Consider the following 23,330-nt stretch of genomic DNA (forward strand, 5'->3'; position numbering starts at 1 on the left):
TTTACGTGTTTCTAAAGACCTTATAGGTATATTGAAATAAAACTACATGTGTACATTCAAGAAATTTTTATTATTTACTATATGGGCAACATTTTTCTATTTTTTTTTTTCATTTGGCAACATTTCGTTTATATTAATACTTGTTCTGTTTTTTTTTTTGGAAAAATAATTTACAAAATAACTAGATATGTAATTAATTTCGTCATTGCAAAATATTCGTTTTAGATATTTTTTTTTAACGATGGCAAATAAAAAAATATAAATTTACTTGAAAAATAAATATCAAATAATTAACGATGTTTTAGGTAAGGAATGACAAGAGTATATACAGTATGTCCTAAAAAGTAAACTTGTTATTATTAATGTTATCAACTTTTTTAGACATATTGTATATTTCCATGAACATATTTTCCATTTGCAATATTTTTTCAAATAATCATGGTTACATTAAGTATAAAAAATATCAGACTTTTACTTAGACACGTACAGGAATATGTGAATTTTTTTTTCGTGATATAAACACAATTCACAGTAATAGTTCCACGTGGTATGGCAAATAAAAATAAATGCGCCACATTTATACTATTTTCACATATTTTTTATGTGCCTTTTAAATAAATAATTCGAGGAAATCTACGTTGCACCCCGTAGACAATCCTAATAAAATCGGAATGATTCGTGCAATTTTATTTCGCGAAACTTTTACTAAATATACTAATCGAGACAAATTTGGGCTAAAAGAAGTTTTTTTTTTTCAAATTTTGTAACCATGACTTTAGGTAAAATACTTAAACTACGCGTATTTGAGCACATTAGCTATTCATCTGTTATTTATTAGCCTCTTCATTCCAACATGGTCGACGTCGGCGCCACTTCAAGTAACATTTGCAAGAATACGGTCACGCCATCTATAATACAATTTACCAATCAATACTTTCGGTCGGTATTTACGTTACGCGATTTTATCGATCGATACGAAAGTTGGTAAGCTAATTTAAACTATACAGGGTGATGAAACGTGAAATTAATTTTAATTCTACAAAGTTATACAGGGTGATGCATTAGACTAAATTTAATTTCGAAATCAGTTAAGTGTTATAACAAATTTTAATTTTCTATAATTATACAGGGTGATGCATTGGATTATATTTGATTTTAATACCAGATAAACTTTAAGTGAATTTCGAATCTACGAATGTATACAGGGTGAGGCATTAGATTAGATCTCAATTTAAAATCAGATAAAATAAATTTCAGTTGTTCGAAATTATACAGAGTGAATTTAATTTTAAATCAAGAAAAACATGAAACAAATTTTGACTCTTCACAGTTATACAGGGTGATGCAATACACTAATTTTGATATTAATACCAGATAAACGCAAAACAAAGTTATACAGGGTGATGGATTAGATTATATTTAATTTTTATATCAGATAAAATGAATTTTGATCTCTCAGTGTTATACAGGGTGATGCAGTAGACTAAATTTAATTTTAATACCAGATAAATGTAAATCAAAGTTATACAGGGTGAAGTATTAGACCAAGTTTAATTTGAATTTCAGATAAATAATTTTGCGTCTTCTAAATTATACAGGGTGGGGCTTTAATCATAAAATGGGATAAAAATATGATAAATTTCGATTTTTTTGTACAAATAACAGAAAATTTTCGTATAAAAACATCTTACCCATGAATGGTATCCGTAATTTGTAATGTACGAAAGGAATGTAGAAGATCATTCCCCCCAAAATGAAAAAAGTGGCATACAGGTACTCGATTGTAGGCTTATCGACAATTGGGCCTATTATCAGGTACACGGAAATCACTAATACCAAATAAGGAATGATAATCGGCACCTACGACAATAAACATAGAATTCAACATTTTTTTTTTCGTAGTGTAACCTCAAATTGATATTCCGTAGCCATCTAGCGGTGAAAATTTATACCTTATAGGGCCTGGGGTAATTAGGTTTTGTATATCTCATAACAATCAATGCAACCATAGCTCCACCATAGAAAATCCAAGCGGTAAAGCTGAAGAAATCTATCAAGGAATCTATCGTACCATAAATCACCATCGCGCCCGCTATTAATGACTAAAAAAACAAAACCAGATTTCAATTGTTACGAAAATCATCTAAACTCCATACAGGAGCGACATCTTGCTACGAAAGTACCAAACACGAATAGCGTTTCGTAATAGTGACGTCATTCTATAGAATACACTGAGAAAAGTGAAAATTTTCGTATTTAAATTATGAAATTTTTTATTTATCGAATGTAAAAGATAATTTGAAAAAGGGGAAATTTATTTCTTCCGATTTTATCAATAATCGATTTTATTATTCCGGTTTTCGAAATATGAATTACATGAAACGGAATTTTTATAGAAAAATATCGTTTTCTCGACCAATTAATACAACCTAACCTAAGATAAATTTAACATAACCTAAAAATATTAATTCCCAAATCGAATATAAATAAAAACGTTATTAACAATTTTTTTCTCGATGTACGTTTTCCCTTCTTCAAACAAATTCTTTATATCGCAAAAAAGCCCCCTCTCAAAATAATTCAATCCATAAATCCAGTTCAAAAAACAATTTTTTTTAATATTATATTGTTTTCCAAAATTTCACGTTGAATATGAAATATTTCGACGATAAGTTTCCAAATTTTAACGCGCCATATAAATAAAAAACTTTTCTCAGTGTACATATGTTATTTCAATCAAAAACATTCGCGCGTTCACAAGTTGCCGTTTCCTTTTGGTCGGTAAGTTAAAAGTAATTCTATCGACACGAAGATGGCAGCACTGTATAGAAATTAACGAAGATTAAATAAATTTTTATTACGACTCGACAAGTTATTAACAATAAATTTCTTCGTTGTGAGTCTGATCCAACTCGATGGCATTACACTGAAAGGACGCTAAAAAAGTTTAGGTACATCCTACCCCAAAAAAAAAGTATAAAAGCTCGTTTGAGCATGCGCCGTTTTAGAGGTTACTTACGTGGAAAATTAGACCAGGCGATGGCGTGTATCTTCTTATGTGCACATAAGATAAAATATCTAACAAGTGTCCTTCTCGACTAGCGGCGAAACACAGCCGACCAGCGGCGAAAAGTGTCCCGTTTGCCGAACCGAAAGTCGATATTGTAACCGATAGAGGCATTAACCATGCCATAACACCTAAAATAAAAAAAATATTAATAATAACGAATATCATATTGACAATAAAAAGCTTCAATTATTTCCGTTACTAATCGTAATTATATTTACATTGTTGCCATATCTGTATTATATATTTACCTAGCACTCTATTACCAAATGTGACAGCCACAGCTTCGCTGGTAATCATTTCGATAGGTGACATCACCGTTAAATAAGAAATATTTATAAGGGCATAACAAATCGTTACTAAAGGGATGCCGATTACTATACTACGTGGTAAGTTCCTAAAAAAAAAATAAATAGAAACCTATTCGTTTTCTATAACGCCATCTATACGCGATACAGGAAATTTCAAAGTACCTGGAGGGATTTTTAATTTCTTCGGTGACGTAATTTAAGTTATTCCAGCCGTCGTATGCCCATAATCCCGTATAAAATGCAGTTGCTATATTCCCTATCGAATATTGTGTATTTTTGAAAGGTTCTTTTAAATGTTGAGTATTTCCTAAAAATGGAACAAAAAAAAACGACAACGTGAAGACATCGTGTACGTATCCGTTTTCATTGTATTATATTTTTACGTTCTAACCTTAAAATATCTGTAATTCGAACTAAAAGGATAAAGAGAAATAATTATAAATCTCGTAATAATCACAATTCGACTGAAATAAACTTTAAATTTTACTCGAAGAAAAATAAAACAATAAGACATAAGATAATATCACAGATTAGATCATTTAGGGATGACGTCACAACTAGTTTTGAAAGGAAATTATTTACATTGAAATTACTATAAGTAGTAGTATTTAATTTTCATTTTTTTGCCTAAAATATTCGTTTGAATGAAAAAAATACCCCGAAACAATAAATTATTAATACATAAATGAAATAAAATCTTTATCCACCACGACAATATGGCTGACATTTCTTATAACGGTACTGGAAGTGATTTATATAGAATGAATCATAAATCTCAATAAATTATTGATTAATTCTTTTTGGTTGTATTATAAAAAATATTGAAAATTATTAAGAATGTTTCGTATTATGCTAATTAAATCAAATATTGCACATATTTTTTAGAATTAAGTTGTTTCATTGACCCATCATTTTCCGTTTTTACGTGGCGCCATCTTCTCGAGCGTGGACGAAACTTGATTTCTATTAATATGTAAGTTTTTCTACACTAATGAAATATTCGTTAGGATGCAATATTTACAAAAATTATCTAACGTCGCAAAGATTTAATGAAATAAACAAATTAATTGAATTCAATTAAATTTAAAAATATTAATTTTTAAAAAAAGTAATTTCACCTTAAAAACCACGTCTTTAAATTGTCATGAGTTTGACCTTGATTTGACCTTATTTTTGCTTTCCAAAAGTATTGAAATTATAGTTATATGATATATTAATTTTTCGGAAAATTAGTTATATATATAGAATATATAAAGAGGAAAATATATAAATATAATTAGATAAAAATTTCACAATTTATAGTCAAATTCTTTCTAAATTGATGAAAATTCAAGAATTTTTCGAAGTAATAGTTCGGGAGATGTGCTTAAAAAAACATCGTGTGTAATATTTTCCATTTGAGTTCGATTTAGAGACGAAATGTAGTATTCTAAGCAAATTCTTTCTAAATTGATGAAAAATTCATGAATTTTTCGAAGTAATAGTTCGGGAGATGTGCTTAAAAAAACATCGTATGTAATATTTTCTGTTTTAGTTCGTTTTAGAGACGAAATGTAGAATTCTAAGCAAATTCTTTCTAAATTGATGAAAAATTCATGAATTTTTCGAAGTAATAATTCGGAAGACGTGCTTAAAAAAACCTCGTGTGTAATATTTTCTGTTTGAGTTCGATTTAGAGACGAAATGTAGTATTCTAAGCAAATTCTTTCTAAATTGATGAAAAATTCATGAATTTTTCGAAGTAATAGTTCGGGAGATGTGCTTAAAAAAACATCGTGTGTAATATTTTCTGTTTTAGTTCGTTTTAGAGACGAAATGTAGAATTCTAAGCAAATTCTTTCTAAATTGATGAAAAATTCATGAATTTTTCGAAGTAATAGTTCGGGAGATGTGCTTAAAAAAACATCGTGTGTAATATTTTCTGTTTTAGTTCGTTTTAGAGACGAAATGTGGAATTCTAAGCAAATTCTTTCTAAATTGATGAAAAATTCATGAATTTTTCGAAGTAATAGTTCGGGAGATGTGCTTAAAAAAACATCGTATGTAATATTTTCTGTTTTAGTTCGTTTTAGAGACGAAATGTAGAATTCTAAGCAAATTCTTTCTAAATTGATGAAAAATTCATGAATTTTTCGAAGTAATAGTTCGGGAGATGTGCTTAAAAAAACATCGTGTGTAATATTTTCTGTTTTAGTTCGTTTTAGAGACGAAATGTAGAATTCTAAGCAAATTCTTTCTAAATTGATGAAAAATTCATGAATTTTTCGAAGTAATAGTTCAGGAGATGTGCTTAAAAAAACATCGTGTGTAATATTTTCCATTTGAGTTCGATTTAGAGACGAAATGTAGTATTCTAAGCAAATTCTTTCTAAATTGATGAAAAATTCATGAATTTTTCGAAGTAATAGTTCGGGAGATGTGCTTAAAAAAACATCGTATGTAATATTTTCTGTTTTAGTTCGTTTTAGAGACGAAATGTAGAATTCTAAGCAAATTCTTTCTAAATTGATGAAAAATTCATGAATTTTTCGAAGTAATAGTTCGGGAGATGTGCTTAAAAAAACATCGTGTGTAATATTTTCTGTTTTAGTTCGTTTTAGAGACGAAATGTAGAATTCTAAGCAAATTCTTTCTAAATTGATGAAAAATTCATGAATTTTTCGAAGTAATAGTTCGGGAGATGTGCTTAAAAAAACATCGTATGTAATATTTTCTGTTTTAGTTCGTTTTAGAGACGAAATGTAGAATTCTAAGCAAATTCTTTCTAAATTGATGAAAAATTCATGAATTTTTCGAAGTAATAGTTCGGGAGATGTGCTTAAAAAAACATCGTATGTAATATTTTCTGTTTTAGTTCGTTTTAGAGACGAAATGTGGAATTCTAAGCAAATTCTTTCTAAATTGATGAAAAATTCATGAATTTTTCGAAGTAATAGTTCGGGAGATGTGCTTAAAAAAACATCGTGTGTAATATTTTCCATTTGAGTTCGATTTAGAGACGAAATGTAGTTTTCTAAACAAACTAATTTGTAGATAAATTCAGTATTACATTAAAAATAGAAAATATCCTTCCAAGAAGGTACGACTATGAAAAAAAAAGATAAAGAGATTTAAAAAAATTGTTTTGTTGAAATAATTGCATCTAGAATTCAATTTATTTTGATTTAATCAATAATTAGATAAAAATCTAGAAATAACTAAAAGTTTTAATGCAATTCTAATCAAAATCAAACACGATTAAAAAATGTTGATTAAAGACTTACGTTCATTTAAATTAGAAACGTGGTTTTTAGATATTTTTTTCAAGGACATCATTATTTTAAACATATTTATAAATATTCAAAAACTTGTATCGTTTGTTTATAATAGAATAATACGAAAAAATAACTTTATACACGTGCATGTGTCAATATTAAAATAAACGAAATGTAATTGCGATGAAAAAATCGTTTCTAAAACTCACCTTCAATCATTTTGTAGGCTCCCCCCAAAACAACAATTAGGACTGCTACGAGTTTAGCTGCGGTGAAGACATTCTGAACACTCGTCGCCAAATTAACACTGTAGCAGTTTATATACAAAATGACAACTGCAACAACCCGAAAAAAAAATACAGATAAAAAAATCTCCCTTATATATATAAGTGTACAATGAAAAATTCGATTTTCCGTACAAGAAAATTGAAAAACGACGTCAAATTATGGTAAAACCATACAATATTATTATTTCGAAGAAATAGCAGGATTAGAAAATGGAAAACTGGAAAACTTCTAGCTTGGAAATGCTTTAAAAAAGTAAAAAGATGAAAAAACGGTTAGATTAGGTTAACTGAGTTTCCTAATTGTGGAAAATAATGACGCAATATGTCCCAAACTTTCGAGTGAATCGTGACCAATTCACATCGTACCAAACCAATTTGTTTGATCCTATATTAAAACATATATTCGAGAAAATACCATTTATTTTACTATTAGGCTCAATACAGACCTGTATTCATTTATATATCGACAAAAGGAGGTGGTCCATGTCTGGTAAAAAGTCAAATACAAATACAAAATGATTTCCCTCGTATCAATAAGAACAATTTGTAATACTTTTTAATATTTTCACTTGAATTGATAATTTTCTATAAAAATATTTTAAAATTCCTTATTTTTTAGGTATTTATCCTATTTGACGTATCAAATTGATTCGAAAATAATTTTCTGTCACACTTTTGGCATAAATTACTAGTAAAAGATCATGCTTGGTATCAATATTAGCATCGTCTGGTCGTTGAATAAACTTATTCATAATAATACTAAATTTATAAGCCTATCCTTAATAGATTTCATTTAATATAATTTGGCAACATACCAAATTTAATGCTAACATATAATATTATTTGCCACCGCCAAAAAATGAATTTAACTGCGAAATGCAAGTCAGAATTATTAATAAAAATAATTTTTTACGTATATAAATATATATGAATCCAAAATTACTAGGAAGCAATACCAATGAATAATTTATTTAAATAAGGAAAATAGAATTACCGAATTAATTGGTTAAAAAGGATAATACGGCCCTACACAACGATAAAACGATCTTAAACGACTATACACGATTCTATATTGCATCGGTTGATTTTAATAAGATAATTGAAATGCAAAAAGAATCGTTTTTCGTGAAATTGAATTTACGTCTCGAAGTCAGCGAATCGCACTATTCCTTCACGTTAATTTTAACAAATGTTTTATCGCTAATATACGAAAATTACGAAGTAGACGACATCTTTTAATTTTATTTCAAACTCTAGAGATGAGCAACAAAACCAAAATACTAACTAATTTTGTTGTTTCATAAACAATAAAAAGTATTTAGTGTAAACGGTAGAATAATATACCTTCTTTTAGTGGTCTGCTTCCGATTCCAATATGATGTTAAGAAGGTTATTTCGAACTTCGTCATTTTTATACCGATTTTTAAACACAACTTTTTGTTCTAACTACACAAACACGTTTAGGAAATTGAAATAATGAATAATTTCGTAGCAAAATCACTAGAAACATTGTAAAAAGAAACTAAACAGCATCAAACACTCTTAGAGATTGTATTGTTGCCCGTCAAATTCAGCGTCATCTAATGACACGTGATTTTTACCAATAATGATGTTTTATTACATGGTTGCCATGTTTTTTATTCAATTCATTTAATTCGGAATAAGATCGGAAATGATGAAATGTTCAAGTTTAGATTTCGCAATATTGAGTACTATAAAATATATAAAAAATATAAAATATGTAGTATAAAAGATAATAAATTCTACACAATGTTTCAATTTTGTGAATAATAAATTTCGCAACACCGAAAATAGATGACACACTACTACCAACTATTAGAATGTAATTTTCCCTAATACACAAATATTTTTTACAGTTGTAATTATCACCAAGCAGGACCGTATTTGGAAAATAAAATATTTTTCAAACCACTTTTTTGTCAAAAAAAAATTGAATATTATATTAATAACAATTTGTTAGAGTTTTAAATTCGTGAACGTACTTTAAGAAATATCTAATATCTAACAAAAAGCATCAAATCAGTGCCGTACGAGAAAATTTTGTAGATAAAAAAAATGAATTTGAAACTTACCCATTGCCAGCAAGGCCACCATTTTGACAACAATTTCCGGTGGTTCGCATTCGGTAACGAAAGCCTCGACGGCGTATTTCCCGAAACTCAAGCAGATGATCGCCATCTGCGACGGTTTCAATACGAGAGTACTGGCCCACGAGAAGAGAAAAGCCGGAGGAGCACCGAAAGCGTCCATGAAATAAGCGTATTCTGCACCTGAAGAGGTGTTCATCGTACCTAATTCGGCGTACGCCAAAGCCCCTGAAAGATAACAACAATTTTTCAACTCCCTTCGACTTTTGGCGACGAAGCGCCATCTGTAGCCACCGCGTTTGAAGTGAAAATCGATTAGAACTCGTTATGAAAAGTTTTGTTCAAAAATAAATTCCGTATTAAAGACGTAACTCGATTCAAATAAATAAATACACCGAGAAAACGAATTCTAATCATGCAACGATACTGATCACACCCTGTATTGACAAAATAATAAAAAATCGCTGCTCCAATGATTAAAATAAGTTTCGATTTAGAAAAAATTTAGAATATTTCGTTTAAGACAGAATTAAACAGGATGGAAACTATTTGAGAACGTAGGAACTTTTCCAATACCCCTCATATACGATTTACATTTCTAAATTGTAATATTATATTCAAATTGTTACGTTCGTGGATGGTTTCTAGTCCCAAAGATTCCACGTGATAGAAACACGAAGTATTTGTACAAATTTTGAGGTTAAGAAATAGTCCGAAGTCATTTTGGCCCAAATTTTGACTAATTCGAAATTAAATTGCGTATTTTAGCCTTAGATATCACAGATGTACGTTGTACTAATGGAAAATCACTTCATTTTCCTTCCGATACGAACATTCCATCACTTTTCCAACTAATAAAACCATTTTTGTCTTTTTCGGAGCACATTCGCCATTTTGGAATCCGTTTGATTGTTTTTTTCGTTTCAGGAGTGTAATGGCGGATCTATAATTATGAATCGACTAATTTTACTCAATTCAGTCACAAAAATGTCAAATTTAAATGCGCTTCTTCTGTTTATATCGTGCATTTAACTTAATGTAAATTTAAATTTCCCGCGCTTCTTTAAATTCGAATTTGACGCGTAAATTACGATGCTGGTTTGTGTGTGACACATAAAATGAATCATATTCATGGATTTTTTAAGGTTATGACGGTATGACGCGCGTTTAGGTAACCAAGTTATCGTCTTCAGTGACTGAAAGTAAATTAAAACCTAATGACTTGACATACCTTTTTTATACTAAACTTTCCCACCCATAAACCTTCTCCCGCGATAATTCCAGCGGGAAAATCTCCAAGCAAAAAACTCCCGCTAATGAGATCTAAGCACTTAATTCACACACAAAACTGCCATTTTTGCATATTTTGAAATACCATTAAACTAGATGAGTTAGTTACAGCTGACAACACCGCATTTTTCAATTACCACCATCTTTAAATAGTAAGTTCCGATTGTAATCGAATAGAATATCGTCACTGTCTAATTTCTATTTTACTTTGTTAGATTTAAATGTTTATTAAACAATAGTTAATGTTAGTTGTAGTGGTTTTTACGAATTCTGTTTTAAAACGTCGTAAAATTGTGAAATTTCACACAATCTAATAATTATTATAACATCGATTATCAATTTCGATCACATGTAGTTTCGTTGACGTCACAAAAATCACATGACACCGACGCGTCATCCACGGCTATCTATAGATCGAAATAAATAAAATCTATTCAGAATTGTCCTAAATTTTATTGTTTATTTCGATGAGTTTTATAATATACAGTCTCGATTCCATTCGACTCAGAGGCGTACCGGTATAATTTAATAAAGAAATAAATATATATATATATATATATAGGGTGTTTTAATAAAGTATATAAAAAATATCGTTATAATTCTAATTAGTTTCGTGATAAAAAAATAACGACACTTGCCTAATAAGGATAATAATCCACATGCCATCCATATCACGAAACTCATCCCGACTGATCCTGTCCTTTCTAGAAGTCCAGACGGAGAAACGAAAATTCCAGATCCTGTATATGAAATCGTATAGATTTTAGAAATATTTGAATCGTTTCAGTTTGATTTAAAAGTTATTTTTGATGGAACAAACACTAAGACTAAGACAAGCTTGGATTTAGGAACTTAGAAAAGGCATTTGGTTGTGAAGTAATAGTTGATTCCTTAGATTAAAACCTAAAATTTTGATTGCAGCCTAAACTAGAGCACGACGTCTTCATAGCTATTGTGTAAGTAGTTTTTGTCTGGGACTAATTAATTAAATTTTATAAATTATTAAATAATCTTATATAAAGATTTGAGGTGAACGATATTTGTTTACCAAAATAAGCGCCAACACGACGAATCCTGCCAAGTCTTGATGATTCATAAACCAAAAATGTTGTAGACGTTACAAAATACATTTTTACAAAAAACAAAAATTATGAAACTTACCAATCATAGTCCCGACAATTAAAGCCACCCCACTGATGAGTCCCACCCGTCTCTTGAGGTGAATAGCGTCATCCTCAATTGCGCCGGGTCCCTCCAACTGGTCCTGCCCTGTTGTACCCCCTTCGGTATTCCCCGGACCGTCGCCTTCGCCGTCCCCAGACCCCAAGATCCCCATGCCGAAGCTCCCGCGGGATGATCCGTTGCATTGGGTGTTCCCGTTACTGACGCTCCTATTGCCGCGCCATTGCAGTTGAGCCTCTTTTGAGGACGCATTGTTATTTCCTGGAAAAAAAAACATTTTTTTCTATTTCTTTACAAGAACCACAAGTATCTAAGTCAAAAATAGTGATTTTTATATATACATATTAACAGATAGTTTACTTTGGTATTTAATTGCCACAATCCCACAACAATATTCATTATCAGTTCAAGGAAACGACGTTGGCAATGGTATTATTTAATAAAAAGGGTTGCAATGCATTTTTTTATGGTGAAAATTTGGTTTTAGAAACATTGGGACAGAGAATAGGCCTAGTACTGAGCCTTGGGGCACTCCAAGTTCTATTGTCTTGTAAGAAGACATCGTTTTATCAACCCTTACAAACTGATTTCTGTTGGTAAGGTGTGATTTAAACCCCTGAAACTGCACAAAAACAATTTTAGATTAGTCATTTTAAGCAAATTTAGCCAAGAATTTCGAGATACCCAGCTATAAAGTCGTTTAAACTTGTTTATTTGACATCCTAAAAGTCCTCCCAAAACTCACGTATAATTCGATTTGGGCAATTTTAAAAATTAAGGTTCTAAAGTCAAAAAAATCGATTTTACGCACTTTTTTTGTAAATAACTCGTTTCCTATTGATTTTACGCTATTTGTACTTATTATCAATATTGTAGAGAATTAAATTCTCTACAACTTTTGTTTGAAAAATTTTTTCATACGGTGAATCGTTTCTGAGATAGAGGGCAGAAAATGTAATTAGCATAAACGAGAATTGAAAAGTAATTAAAGTATGTTCCTTGATAATTATTCATGGACAGGAATAAATTACAAGTATTTTTGAATTTATAGATAAGTTCATTACTGGAAAAAATATGAAAATTATTTATAATTATATATTTAGCAATAATTTATAAACTTTATAAGAGTTGATTTCAAACGGGATTCTAACCGCACTCTATCTCAAAAACGATTCACCATATGAAAAAATTTTTCAAACAAAAGTTGTAGAGAATTTAATGCTCTACAATATTGATAATAATTATAAATAGCGTAAAACCCATAGGAATCGAGTTATTTTCAAAAAATGCGCAAAAATTCGATTTTATCCACATTTTTTGCAAATAACTCGTTTCCTATTGATTTTACGCTATTTATAATTATTATCAATATTGTAGAGCATTAAATTCTCTACAACTTTTGTTTGAAAAATTTTTTCATACGGTGAATCGTTTCTGAGATAGAGGGCTATAAAAGAAAAGTTCGTACTATATAATAAGAGCCCGATTGCAAGGTATAATTTTTTTCTCGTTATAAATGAATTTTAGAGTTTATAGATTTTAAACGAGATGTACTGAATTATTTTATATTTAAAATGTAATTAGCATAAATAAGAATACAATTAAAATGTGAATAAAGTATGTCCCCTAGTCATTGTTCAATGACAGAAATAAATTACATATTTTTGAATTCATAGATAAGTTCATTACTGAAAAAAATATTTAAATATAGTGTAATTATTATTGAAAAATGACAATTATTTATAATTATATATTTAGCAATAATTTATAAAATTTATAAGAGATTAATTTGATCGAGACTACCAATTGATTTCAAACACCGCCCTCTATCTCGAAAACGATTCACCGTATGAAAAAACTTTTCAAACAAAAGTTGTAGAGAATTTAATGCTCTACAATATTGATAATAATTATAAATAACGTAAAACCCATAGGAAACGAGTTATTTGCAATAAAAGTGCAAAAAATCAATTTTTTTTTATATTTTTTCTAAATATCTCGTTTCCTATGGGTTTTACGTTATTTTTATTTATTATCAATATTGTAGAGTAATAAATTCTCTACAACTTTTGTTTGAAAAATTTTTTCGTACGGTGAATCGTTTTTGAGATAGAGGGCGGTTAGAATCCCGTTTGAAATCAACTCTTATAAAGTTTATAAATTATTGCTAAATATATAATTATAAATAATTTTCATATTTTTTCCACTAATGAACTTATCTATAAATTCAAAAATACTTGTAATTTATTTCTGTCAATGAATAATTATCAAGGGACTAATTACTTTTTAATTCTCGTTTATGCTAATTACATTTTCTGCCCTCTATCTCAGAAACGATTCACCGTATGAAAAAATTTTTCAAACAAAAGTTGTAGAGAATTTAATTCTCTACAATATTGATAATAAGTACAAATAGCGTAAAATTATTAGGAAACGAGTTATTTATAAAAAAAGTGCGTAAAATCGATTTTTTCGACTTTAGAACCTTAATTTTCAAAATTGCCCACATCGAATTATACGTGAGTTTTGGGAGGACTTTTAGGATGTCAAATAAACAAGTTTAAACGACTTTATAGCTGGGTATCTCGAAATTCTTGCCTAAATTTGCTTAAAATGACTAATCTAAAATTGTTTTTGTGCAGTTTCAGGGGTTTAAATCACACCTTACCAACATAAATCAGTTTGTAAGAGTTGATAAAACGATGTCTTCTTACAAGACAATAGAACTTGGAGTGCCCCAAGGCTCAGTACTAGGCCTATTCTCTGTCCCAATGTTTCTAAAACCAAATTTTCACCATAAAAAATGCATTGTAACCTTTTTTATTAAATAATACCATTGCCAACGTCGTTTCCTTGAACTGATAATGAATATTGTTGTGGGATTGTGGCAATTAAATACCAAAGTAAACTATCTGTTAATATGTATATATAAAAATCACTATTTTTGACTTAGATACTTAAAAAATTAAATGTCAAATGAACAAATTGAAATTTTCAGATAAACTCACCTATCATTACGATTCACATAACAATTCTCGATATTTTTTACAACAGATACAATATAATAAGCAATAAACTATTAAGATAATCAATTTTTTCATTATTACACGTACCGATAGACGAAATATTCGATAGAAACTAGATAAAAAATATGATTTTGAGATGTTTACTTTGGAATCGCATCTTTTCATCATCATTTTCTGTTTATAAAATCATCTCGAATCACTCTGTACAACCGCAGTTAATATATTTCAATGATAACAATAAACAAATCGATTCTAAAATTGAAATGTTGATTGACCTCAGTGATATTTAAGTACATACGTTCGAATATACATCAATGATCCTGCCAACGAATCCAGCGACAAAAATAATTCAGTCACACATCTATTTATAAAATTTAAAATGTGTTTTAATGGAAAATTAGTTTGGAAAGCGAAAACAACAGAGAAAAACCCCGTTTACGCATGGAAACCCAGTCCACGACGATGGTACACATAACGAGGACGGTAACACGAAAGAAAACGCGAAAATTTTTCAATTTTAGCTCTAAACACTTCTCTAAATGTTGCTCGATAAGTTCGATTCCCTTTTTATAACAAAAAACATCAATAACCATCAACTGCAGACTTCAACGATTCGTTGTTTGAAAATCTGAACCACTTCTTCAAGTCTGGGACTCCTAGGCGGTTTAATCTGGAGAAAAGGATGCTTGAGGTAGTAATTCAAACTATTATTTAATTTAGACCATTTGTTTTGCCCAAATTTCTTGAGTCGTCACCTAATTTGTTCGACCACCGCATTTGGTTTCCGTAGATCGTACGGTCTCGTCTAAACTTAGCTACCCAATATGTTACTGATGATAATTAAGATGATGATAAAGATCGATGGAAACATTATAAACATACCGTGGTGGTTACCAGAACTTCAACCAATGGTATTGTCAAAAAATACGAAGAAACGCCATCCCAAGATACCTGGGCGCGTTCGTCGACCAGCAATGCGACTCTAAACGAAGGAAAATCATCGATCGTAGACAAAATGAATGGCTGAAAGACGTTTTCAGATCCGCGGTTTCTCCTGCGACAATTTCCTTATGGAAACGGCGTCTTAAGAAGAAAACGACTTTTCTAGGTTAGGCCAGGTACTTCTGGAACAATCCTCGTAGATTTTAGAGCCTAAATCTCGATTAGGGGCGGAAATATCCCCTCGTTAATAGATTTTCAAGTTTAGATTAAAATCCTGTAAATAACATCGATAATTTTATGCATAATTTTTGGTTAAATGCAAAAAAGAAAATACCTGAGTAATATTTCGAGTTACCAGCAGCAGATTTATTAAAATCTTCACTAAACTTGCACCCTATACCCAATAAATCTTTAATCTTATTTAACATTCTCTGTCACTTCACTCACGATTTTATTTTTTTTTTTTTATTTTTGCGTTACCGACACCAATGACTATTCCCAGAATAACTGCAGGTCTCGTGGCCGGTCAGTGGCGAATTTTTTGCTAGAGATAATGTCGGTGGTGGTGGTTACCAATGGCCGAATGCCAAGTTTCATTTTTTAATACTAAAAAATTCCAAAACGTACTTTATTTATTATCCCGTTATTGTTATTTCGATGTTTTCGCGGAATATTTGATTAATAAACGATTAAAAAATATTTTTTTCGTATCCACGGTTCCCACAGATCGATATTAATGAAAAAACAAACGAAATCAACACGTGTTTCAATAGAAAAAAAAAACTAGCAATAATATTTTTTTAGTTTTACGAGAAAATTTATTGAATAACGTTATGAAAATGTTTAAATTAGTATAAAACAAACAATTACGTCTTTGTGAGACATATATCAATTTTTTTTAAACGTACGAGGGTTGTATGAAACATACTAGACCCTTTTTAAATCTAGATACTTACGATTTATGATGAAAATCTTTCATTCAATCAATTTTTGAGGTTAAAAAAGAGAAAAAAGTCGCTTGTGATCAGATCTGGCAACTACGGTGGGCGATTGAACGTTGAAAAGTAATTTTGTTTAGACATATTTAGAAAAAAAGGTCTAAAAGCAGGTTTAAGTCTTTAGTCAGTCAGTTTTAAGACTAATTTTGGTTAAATCCACTTCGGCAAAAAGTTTCTGCTGCTATTTCGATAGTTAAACGTACGAGGGTTGTATGGAACATACTAGACCCTTTTTAAATCTAGATACTTACGATTTATGATGAAAATCTTTCGTTCAATCGAATTTTGAGGTTAAAAAAGAGAGAAAAGTCGCTTGTGATCAGATCTGGTAACTACGGTGGGCGATTGAACGTTGAAAAGTAATTTTCTTTAGACATCATTAGAAAAAAAGGTCTAAAAGCAGGTTTAAGTCTTTAGTCGGTCAGTTTTAAGACTAATTTTGGTTAAATCCACTTCGGCAAAAAGTTTCTGCTGCTATTTCGATAGTTAAACGTACGAGGGTTGTATGGAACATACTAGACCCTTTTTAAATCTAGATACTTACGATTTATGATGAAAATCTTTCGTTCAATCGAATTTTGAGGTTAAAAAAGAGAGAAAAGTCGCTTGTGATCAGATCTGGTAATTACGGTGGGCGATTGAACGTTGAAAAGTAATTTTGTTTAGACATCTTTAGAAAAAAAGGTCTAAAAGCAGGTTTAAGTCTTTAGTCGGTCAGTTTTAAGACTAATTTTGGTTAAATCCACTTCGGCAAAAAGTTTCTGCTGCTATTTCGATAGTTAAACGTACGAGGGTTGTATGGAACATACTAGACCCTTTTTAAATCTAGATACTTACGATTTATGATGAAAATCTTTCGTTCAATCGAATTTTGAGGTTAAAAAAGAGAGAAAAGTCGCTTGTGATCAGATCTGGTAATTACGGTGGGCGATTGAACGTTGAAAAGTAATTTTGTTTAGACATCTTTAGAAAAAAAGGTCTAAAAGCAGGTTTAAGTCTTTAGTCGGTCAGTTTTAAGACTAATTTTGGTTAAATCCACTTCGGCAAAAAGTTTCTGCTGCTATTTCGATAGTTAAACGTACGAGGGTTGTATGAAACATACTAGACCCTTTTTAAATCTAGATACTTACGATTTATGATGAAAATCTTTCGTTCAATCGAATTTTGAGGTTAAAAAAGAGAGAAAAGTCGCTTGTGATCAGATCTGGTAACTACGGTGGGCGATTGAACGTTGAAAAGTAATTTTCTTTAGACATCATTAGAAAAAAAGGTCTAAAAGCAGGTTTAAGTCTTTAGTCGGTCAGTTTTAAGACTAATTTTGGTTAAATCCACTTCGGCAAAAAGTTTCTGCTGCTATTTCGATAGTTAAACGTACGAGGGTTGTATGAAACATACTAGACCCTTTTTAAATCTAGATACTTACGATTTATGATGAAAATCTTTCGTTCAATCGAATTTTGAGGTTAAAAAAGAGAGAAAAGTCGCTTGTGATCAGATCTGGTAATTACGGTGGGCGATTGAACGTTGAAAAGTAATTTTGTTTAGACATCTTTAGAAAAAAAGGTCTAAAAGCAGGTTTAAGTCTTTAGTCGGTCAGTTTTAAGACTAATTTTGGTTAAATCCACTTCGGCAAAAAGTTTCTGCTGCTATTTCGATAGTTAAACGTACGAGGGTTGTATGAAACATACTAGACCCTTTTTAAATCTAGATACTTACGATTTATGATGAAAATCTTTCGTTCAATCGAATTTTGAGGTTAAAAAAGAGAGAAAAGTCGCTTGTGATCAGATCTGGTAACTACGGTGGGCGATTGAACGTTGAAAAGTAATTTTCTTTAGACATCATTAGAAAAAAAGGTCTAAAAGCAGGTTTAAGTCTTTAGTCGGTCAGTTTTAAGACTAATTTTGGTTAAATCCACTTCGGCAAAAAGTTTCTGCTGCTATTTCGATAGTTAAAAGTACGAGGGATGTATGAAACATACTAGACCCTTTTTAAATCTAGATACTTACGATTTATGATGAAAATCTTTCGTTCAATCGAATTTTGAGGTTAAAAAAGAGAGAAAAGTCGCTTGTGATCAGATCTGGTAATTACGGTGGGCGATTGAACGTTGAAAAGTAATTTTGTTTAGACATCTTTAGAAAAAAAGGTCTAAAAGCAGGTTTAAGTCTTTAGTCGGTCAGTTTTAAGACTAATTTTGGTTAAATCCACTTCGGCAAAAAGTTTCTGCTGCTATTTCGATAGTTAAAAGTACGAGGGATGTATGAAACATACTAGACCCTTTTTAAATCTAGATACTTACGATTTATGATGAAAATCTTTCGTTCAATCGAATTTTGAGGTTAAAAAAGAGAGAAAAGTCGCTTGTGATCAGATCTGGTAATTACGGTGGGCGATTGAACGTTGAAAAGTAATTTTGTTTAGACATCTTTAGAAAAAAAGGTCTAAAAGCAGGTTTAAGTCTTTAGTCGGTCAGTTTTAAGACTAATTTTGGTTAAATCCACTTCGGCAAAAAGTTTCTGCTGCTATTTCGATAGTTAAACGTACGAGGGTTGTATGGAACATACTAGACCCTTTTTAAATCTAGATACTTACGATTTATGATGAAAATCTTTCGTTCAATCGAATTTTGAGGTTAAAAAAGAGAAAAAAGTCGCTTGTGATCAGATCTGGTATTTACGGTGGGCGATTGAACATTGAAAAGTAATTTTGTTTAGACATCTTTAGAAAAAAAGGTCTAAAAGCAGGTTTAAGTCTTTAGTCGGTCAGTTTTAAGACTAATTTTGGTTAAATCCACTTCGGCAAAAAGTTTCTGCTGCTATTTCGATAGTTAAACGTACGAGGGTTGTATGAAACATACTAGACCCTTTTTAAATCTAGATACTTACGATTTATGATGAAAATCTTTCGTTCAATCGAATTTTGAGGTTAAAAAAGAGAAAAAAGTCGCTTGTGATCAGATCTGGTAACTACGGTGGGCGATTGAACGTTGAAAAGTAATTTTCTTTAGACATCATTAGAAAAAAAGGTCTAAAAGCAGGTTTAAGTCTATTTTGATAATTTTTTTCCGTAAATTCGTGACATATCTCAAAGTAAACTACTTAGTTGTAAGTTTTTTCCATAATCCCTGTAACCTTTTACTAAAAAAAATCTTATTACATGATTTACACGATTATATTTTTAATTTAATAGATTTTGGGAAACTGAAAATATATCGAAAGTTGCGGTACACCCTGTATACATGTAATCGACTTGAACAAACGGCTTAAACTATTTATACGACATTTTTTTTATGTAAATATAATAGAAATCGAAATATTGGCAAGTTACTTTATAAAAATTTTGAAAAAACTTAAATTTATCTTTTCACTTTTCAAAAATTCTTATTTATTTGTTCAGAAATAGAAATTTTACGTGTGGGAAGAGGGAAAGTTAATTATTGTTTTTCGTCAAGTCAAAACAATCGATAATTTAAGGTTATAAAAATTCAAAACAAAGAATATTTAAAATATCTAAAAATTTATATTCGTATCTTCTGCTTTCCAAAAAATCATTATTTATTTCATCAGACAGACGTAAAATAAATTATTGTAATATATACGTATACCAAACAATAATTTTAGGTTATAAATACAAAAAAAAAAACAAGAAGAAGAATATAAAACGTTCTGAGCTGTCATATAATTTCCCTGCTGTCATTATGTTATTCATGATAAGTTTTTACAAAAAAAAAAACAGAAAGAAACGAGTTAAAGCTAACGTGTATTAAAATTTATACATATTGTAATACGTTCATACAAATTTTATAAACATTTTTTTCCATTTTGAAGTTTCAACAGCTCCTTGATGTAATAAAAATCAATCTCCGCGTATCTTTTGTTTGCATTGCAGCTGCTAACTAATAAACGCCTCTCTATCTGTCAATTTTTATGAATGATAATCGATCAATCGAAAATAATCGATTAATTTCCACTTGTAACTTGACGTATTGTTATTATATCGATTATAATATAACGGAAATTAGCTTAGATAATGGCAAATTACACAACTAATTAGCGTTGTTTTCCATTATTCAAGTGATTAAGGCAATTTCTTAATAATGTTTGCGAACAATTCCAATTAACTTTCGGTTCGACGATTAACGTCGTCTGGTTTAGTGACTATTTAGTTTAAATTATTCTAATGTTCATATTTGCGTCTATAAAACAAATAAGTTAATTGATATGTCTGATTTAATACGGAGTGACGGTGAATTTTAGATTGGCGAAACTTTAAAACATGTAAAACTTATAGATAGGTACTGAATGTGTTTTAATTTCGAAAGAGAAAATTACGTACTCGATTTAATCACGAGTTCCACGCAATTCGAAATATTTACATTGGGAAAAAGCCAATTATAAAGATATTCAGGTCGAACAACAGCCACCTTTTCAAAATTATTCAACAAAAAGATATACGAGGTATGTTCATAAAGTAAATTTTAAAATTGGGTGAATGCGCAGGGTTTAAGGAGTTTAAAATATGGTGGATGCGTTTTGAATTTCAAAAATGGGATTTCAAATCGATATGTTTTTTAATTATCTATAAAAATGATCGAAATAATCTATTTTTGTACCATTTTACTAGTAGGAATGAAAATTATTAATAGTAAGAGTTTTTTTTGTGAATTTTGAAAAAACGATTGAAGTTAGAAAAAAAAACTTCAAACAAAAGTTGTAGAACTTTTAATTTTACACAAAAAAGCTTCTTTAAAATTTCTCCCTATTACTAATATTTACAAAGTTACGGTGGTTAGAATGAAAATTATTAATAGTAAGTGTTTTTTTGTGAAATCTGAAAAAACGATTGACGTTAGAAAAAAAAACTTTAAATGAAAGTTGTAGAACTTTTAATTTTACACAAAAAAGCTTCTCTAAAATTTCTCCCTATTACTAATATTTACAAAGTTACGGTGGTTAGAATGAAAATTATTAATAGTAAGAGTTTTTTTTTGTGAATTTTGAAAAAACGATTGAAGTTAGAAAAAAAAACTTTAAATGAAAGTTGTAGAACTTTTAATTTTACACAAAAAAGCTTCTCTAAAATTTCTCCCTATTACTAATATTTACAAAGTTACGGTGGTTAGAATGAAAATTATTAATAGTAAGTGTTTTTTTGTGAAATCTGAAAAAACGATTGACGTTAGAAAAAAAAACTTCAAACAAAAGTTGTAGAACTTTTAATTTTACACAAAAAAGCTTCTTTAAAATTTCTCCCTATTACTAATATTTACAAAGTTACGGTGGTTAGAATGAAAATTATTAATAGTAAGTGTTTTTTTGTGAAATCTGAAAAAACGATTGACGTTAGAAAAAAAAACTTTAAATGAAAGTTGTAGAACTTTTAATTTTACACAAAAAAGCTTCTCTAAAATTTCTCCCTATTACTAATATTTACAAAGTTACGGTGGTTAGAATGAAAATTATTAATAGTAAGTTTTTTTTTGTGAATTTTGAAAAAACGATTGAAGTTAGAAAAAAAAACTTTAAATGAAAGTTGTAGAACTTTTAATTTTACACAAAAAAGCTTCTCTAAAATTTCTCCCTATTACTAATATTTACAAAGTTACGGTGGTTAGAATGAAAATTATTAATAGTAAGTGTTTTTTTGTGAAATCTGAAAAAACGATTGACGTTAGAAAAAAAAACTTCAAACAAAAGTTGTAGATTTTTTAATTTTACACAAAAAAGCTTCTTTGAAATTTTTCGCTATTACTAATATTTACAAAGTTACGGTGGTTAGAATGAAAATTATTAATAGTAAGTGTGATTTTTTGTGAAATTTGAAAAAACGATTGACGTTAGAAAAAAAAACTTGAAACAAAAGTTGTAGAACTTTTAATTTTACACAAAAAAGCTTCTTTAAAATTTCTCCCTATTACTAATATTTACAAAGTTAAGGTGGCTAAAGCATAAGGGATGATAATTTGTTATATCTTTGTTTTGAACACTTTAAAAATAAATTTTGTGATAAAAATTTATAATTTTTCCAATATTTTCATACATTTGTTGGAAAAATAACAGTTTTCATCGATTTTTTAAAACTGTTATAATCATCCCTTATGTTCTAACCACCGTAACTTTGTAAATATTAGTAATAGCGAGAAATTTCAAAGAACCATTTTTGTGTAGAATTAAAAGATCTACAAGTTTTATTTGAAATTTTTTTCTCCAACTATCACCGTTTTCCAAAAAAAAATTTTTTTAACCTAACCTTGGGATGATTACAAAATTGGTAAATTTATTTCGCACATTCCAAAATAAGTTTTAGTAAAAATGATTTTTCCAAGTTTTATTGTCATTATTAAATTATGATAACGTTTGCTAAATATAAATCTAATGATAGACAATTTTTTTTAAATTTTAGTGATACCACCCTATATAAAAAATGAAAAATAGTCACTCCCCTCACATTTTCCCACTTCAAAATGTAAATACCTCAAATTTATAACAAAAAAACCTTTTTACAAACTTAAAAGTACATAATTCTCCACTCGCATTGTGTTAAATTCATTTTAATTAAATATTATGTGCTTTGCTAGCACATTGCATCACGTCACTATTCCAAGTCAGCATAAACCGACCAGGAATCATTCATCAATTTAAAAGTATCCCTTTCGTGTGTGTCTTTTTTTTTCGTATTAACTTACCACAAATAATCTGCTTGTTGTGGACATATTCATCGCCATACATGTCTCTCCTAGAGGATGGTATTTGTAACGAAACTGTTCGGTTGATATCATGTCACTTACTGAAAAGAAAATCGTCGCTTCATTCGCCGGGTTGCGCCAATTAATGCACATGCGTCACCGCACGTTCGGCGCGTC

General features: G+C 29.6%; 1 protein-coding gene across 3 annotated transcripts; it reads right to left on the reverse strand.

Annotated features, from left to right (window-relative positions):
- Positions 1-51: 51 nt before the first annotated feature.
- LOC130894942 (b(0,+)-type amino acid transporter 1) lies at positions 52-23,267 on the reverse strand. Of its 3 annotated transcripts, none has more exons than XM_057801996.1 (11): positions 23,154-23,267; positions 11,479-11,760; positions 10,956-11,057; positions 9,013-9,255; positions 6,842-6,967; positions 3,541-3,685; positions 3,319-3,464; positions 3,020-3,198; positions 1,953-2,102; positions 1,692-1,860; positions 52-908 (listed from the first exon to the last, which is right to left on the reverse strand). In XM_057801996.1, exons 1-11 carry the CDS (start codon positions 23,194-23,196, stop codon positions 844-846), a joined length of 1,650 nt encoding a protein of 549 aa, XP_057657979.1. In that variant the 5' UTR covers positions 23,197-23,267; the 3' UTR covers positions 52-843. The 3 variants fall into 3 exon arrangements, with proteins under 3 accessions (XP_057657979.1, XP_057657978.1, XP_057657980.1); XM_057801995.1 differs by lacking the exon at positions 23,154-23,267 and adding an exon at positions 15,802-16,174; XM_057801997.1 differs by lacking the exon at positions 23,154-23,267 and adding an exon at positions 14,508-14,788.
- Between the last annotated feature and the right edge of the window lie 63 nt (positions 23,268-23,330).

Source organism: Diorhabda carinulata, chromosome 6 (assembly GCF_026250575.1).
Source record: "Diorhabda carinulata isolate Delta chromosome 6, icDioCari1.1, whole genome shotgun sequence".
Taxonomy (NCBI): Eukaryota; Metazoa; Arthropoda; class Insecta; order Coleoptera; family Chrysomelidae; genus Diorhabda; species Diorhabda carinulata.

Coding starts and splice junctions, on each gene's coding strand:
- LOC130894942 (XM_057801995.1), bottom strand. CDS start 15,895: ATGTTAAATAAGATTAAAGATTTATTGGGTATAGGGTGCAAGTTTAGT. Junction 3,199..3,318: donor ATTTGGTAATAGAGTGCTAG/GTAAATATATAA, acceptor TTTTTATTTTAG/GTGTTATGGCATGGTTAATG. Junction 1,861..1,952: donor ATTACCCCAGGCCCTATAAG/GTATAAATTTTC, acceptor TTATTGTCGTAG/GTGCCGATTATCATTCCTTA.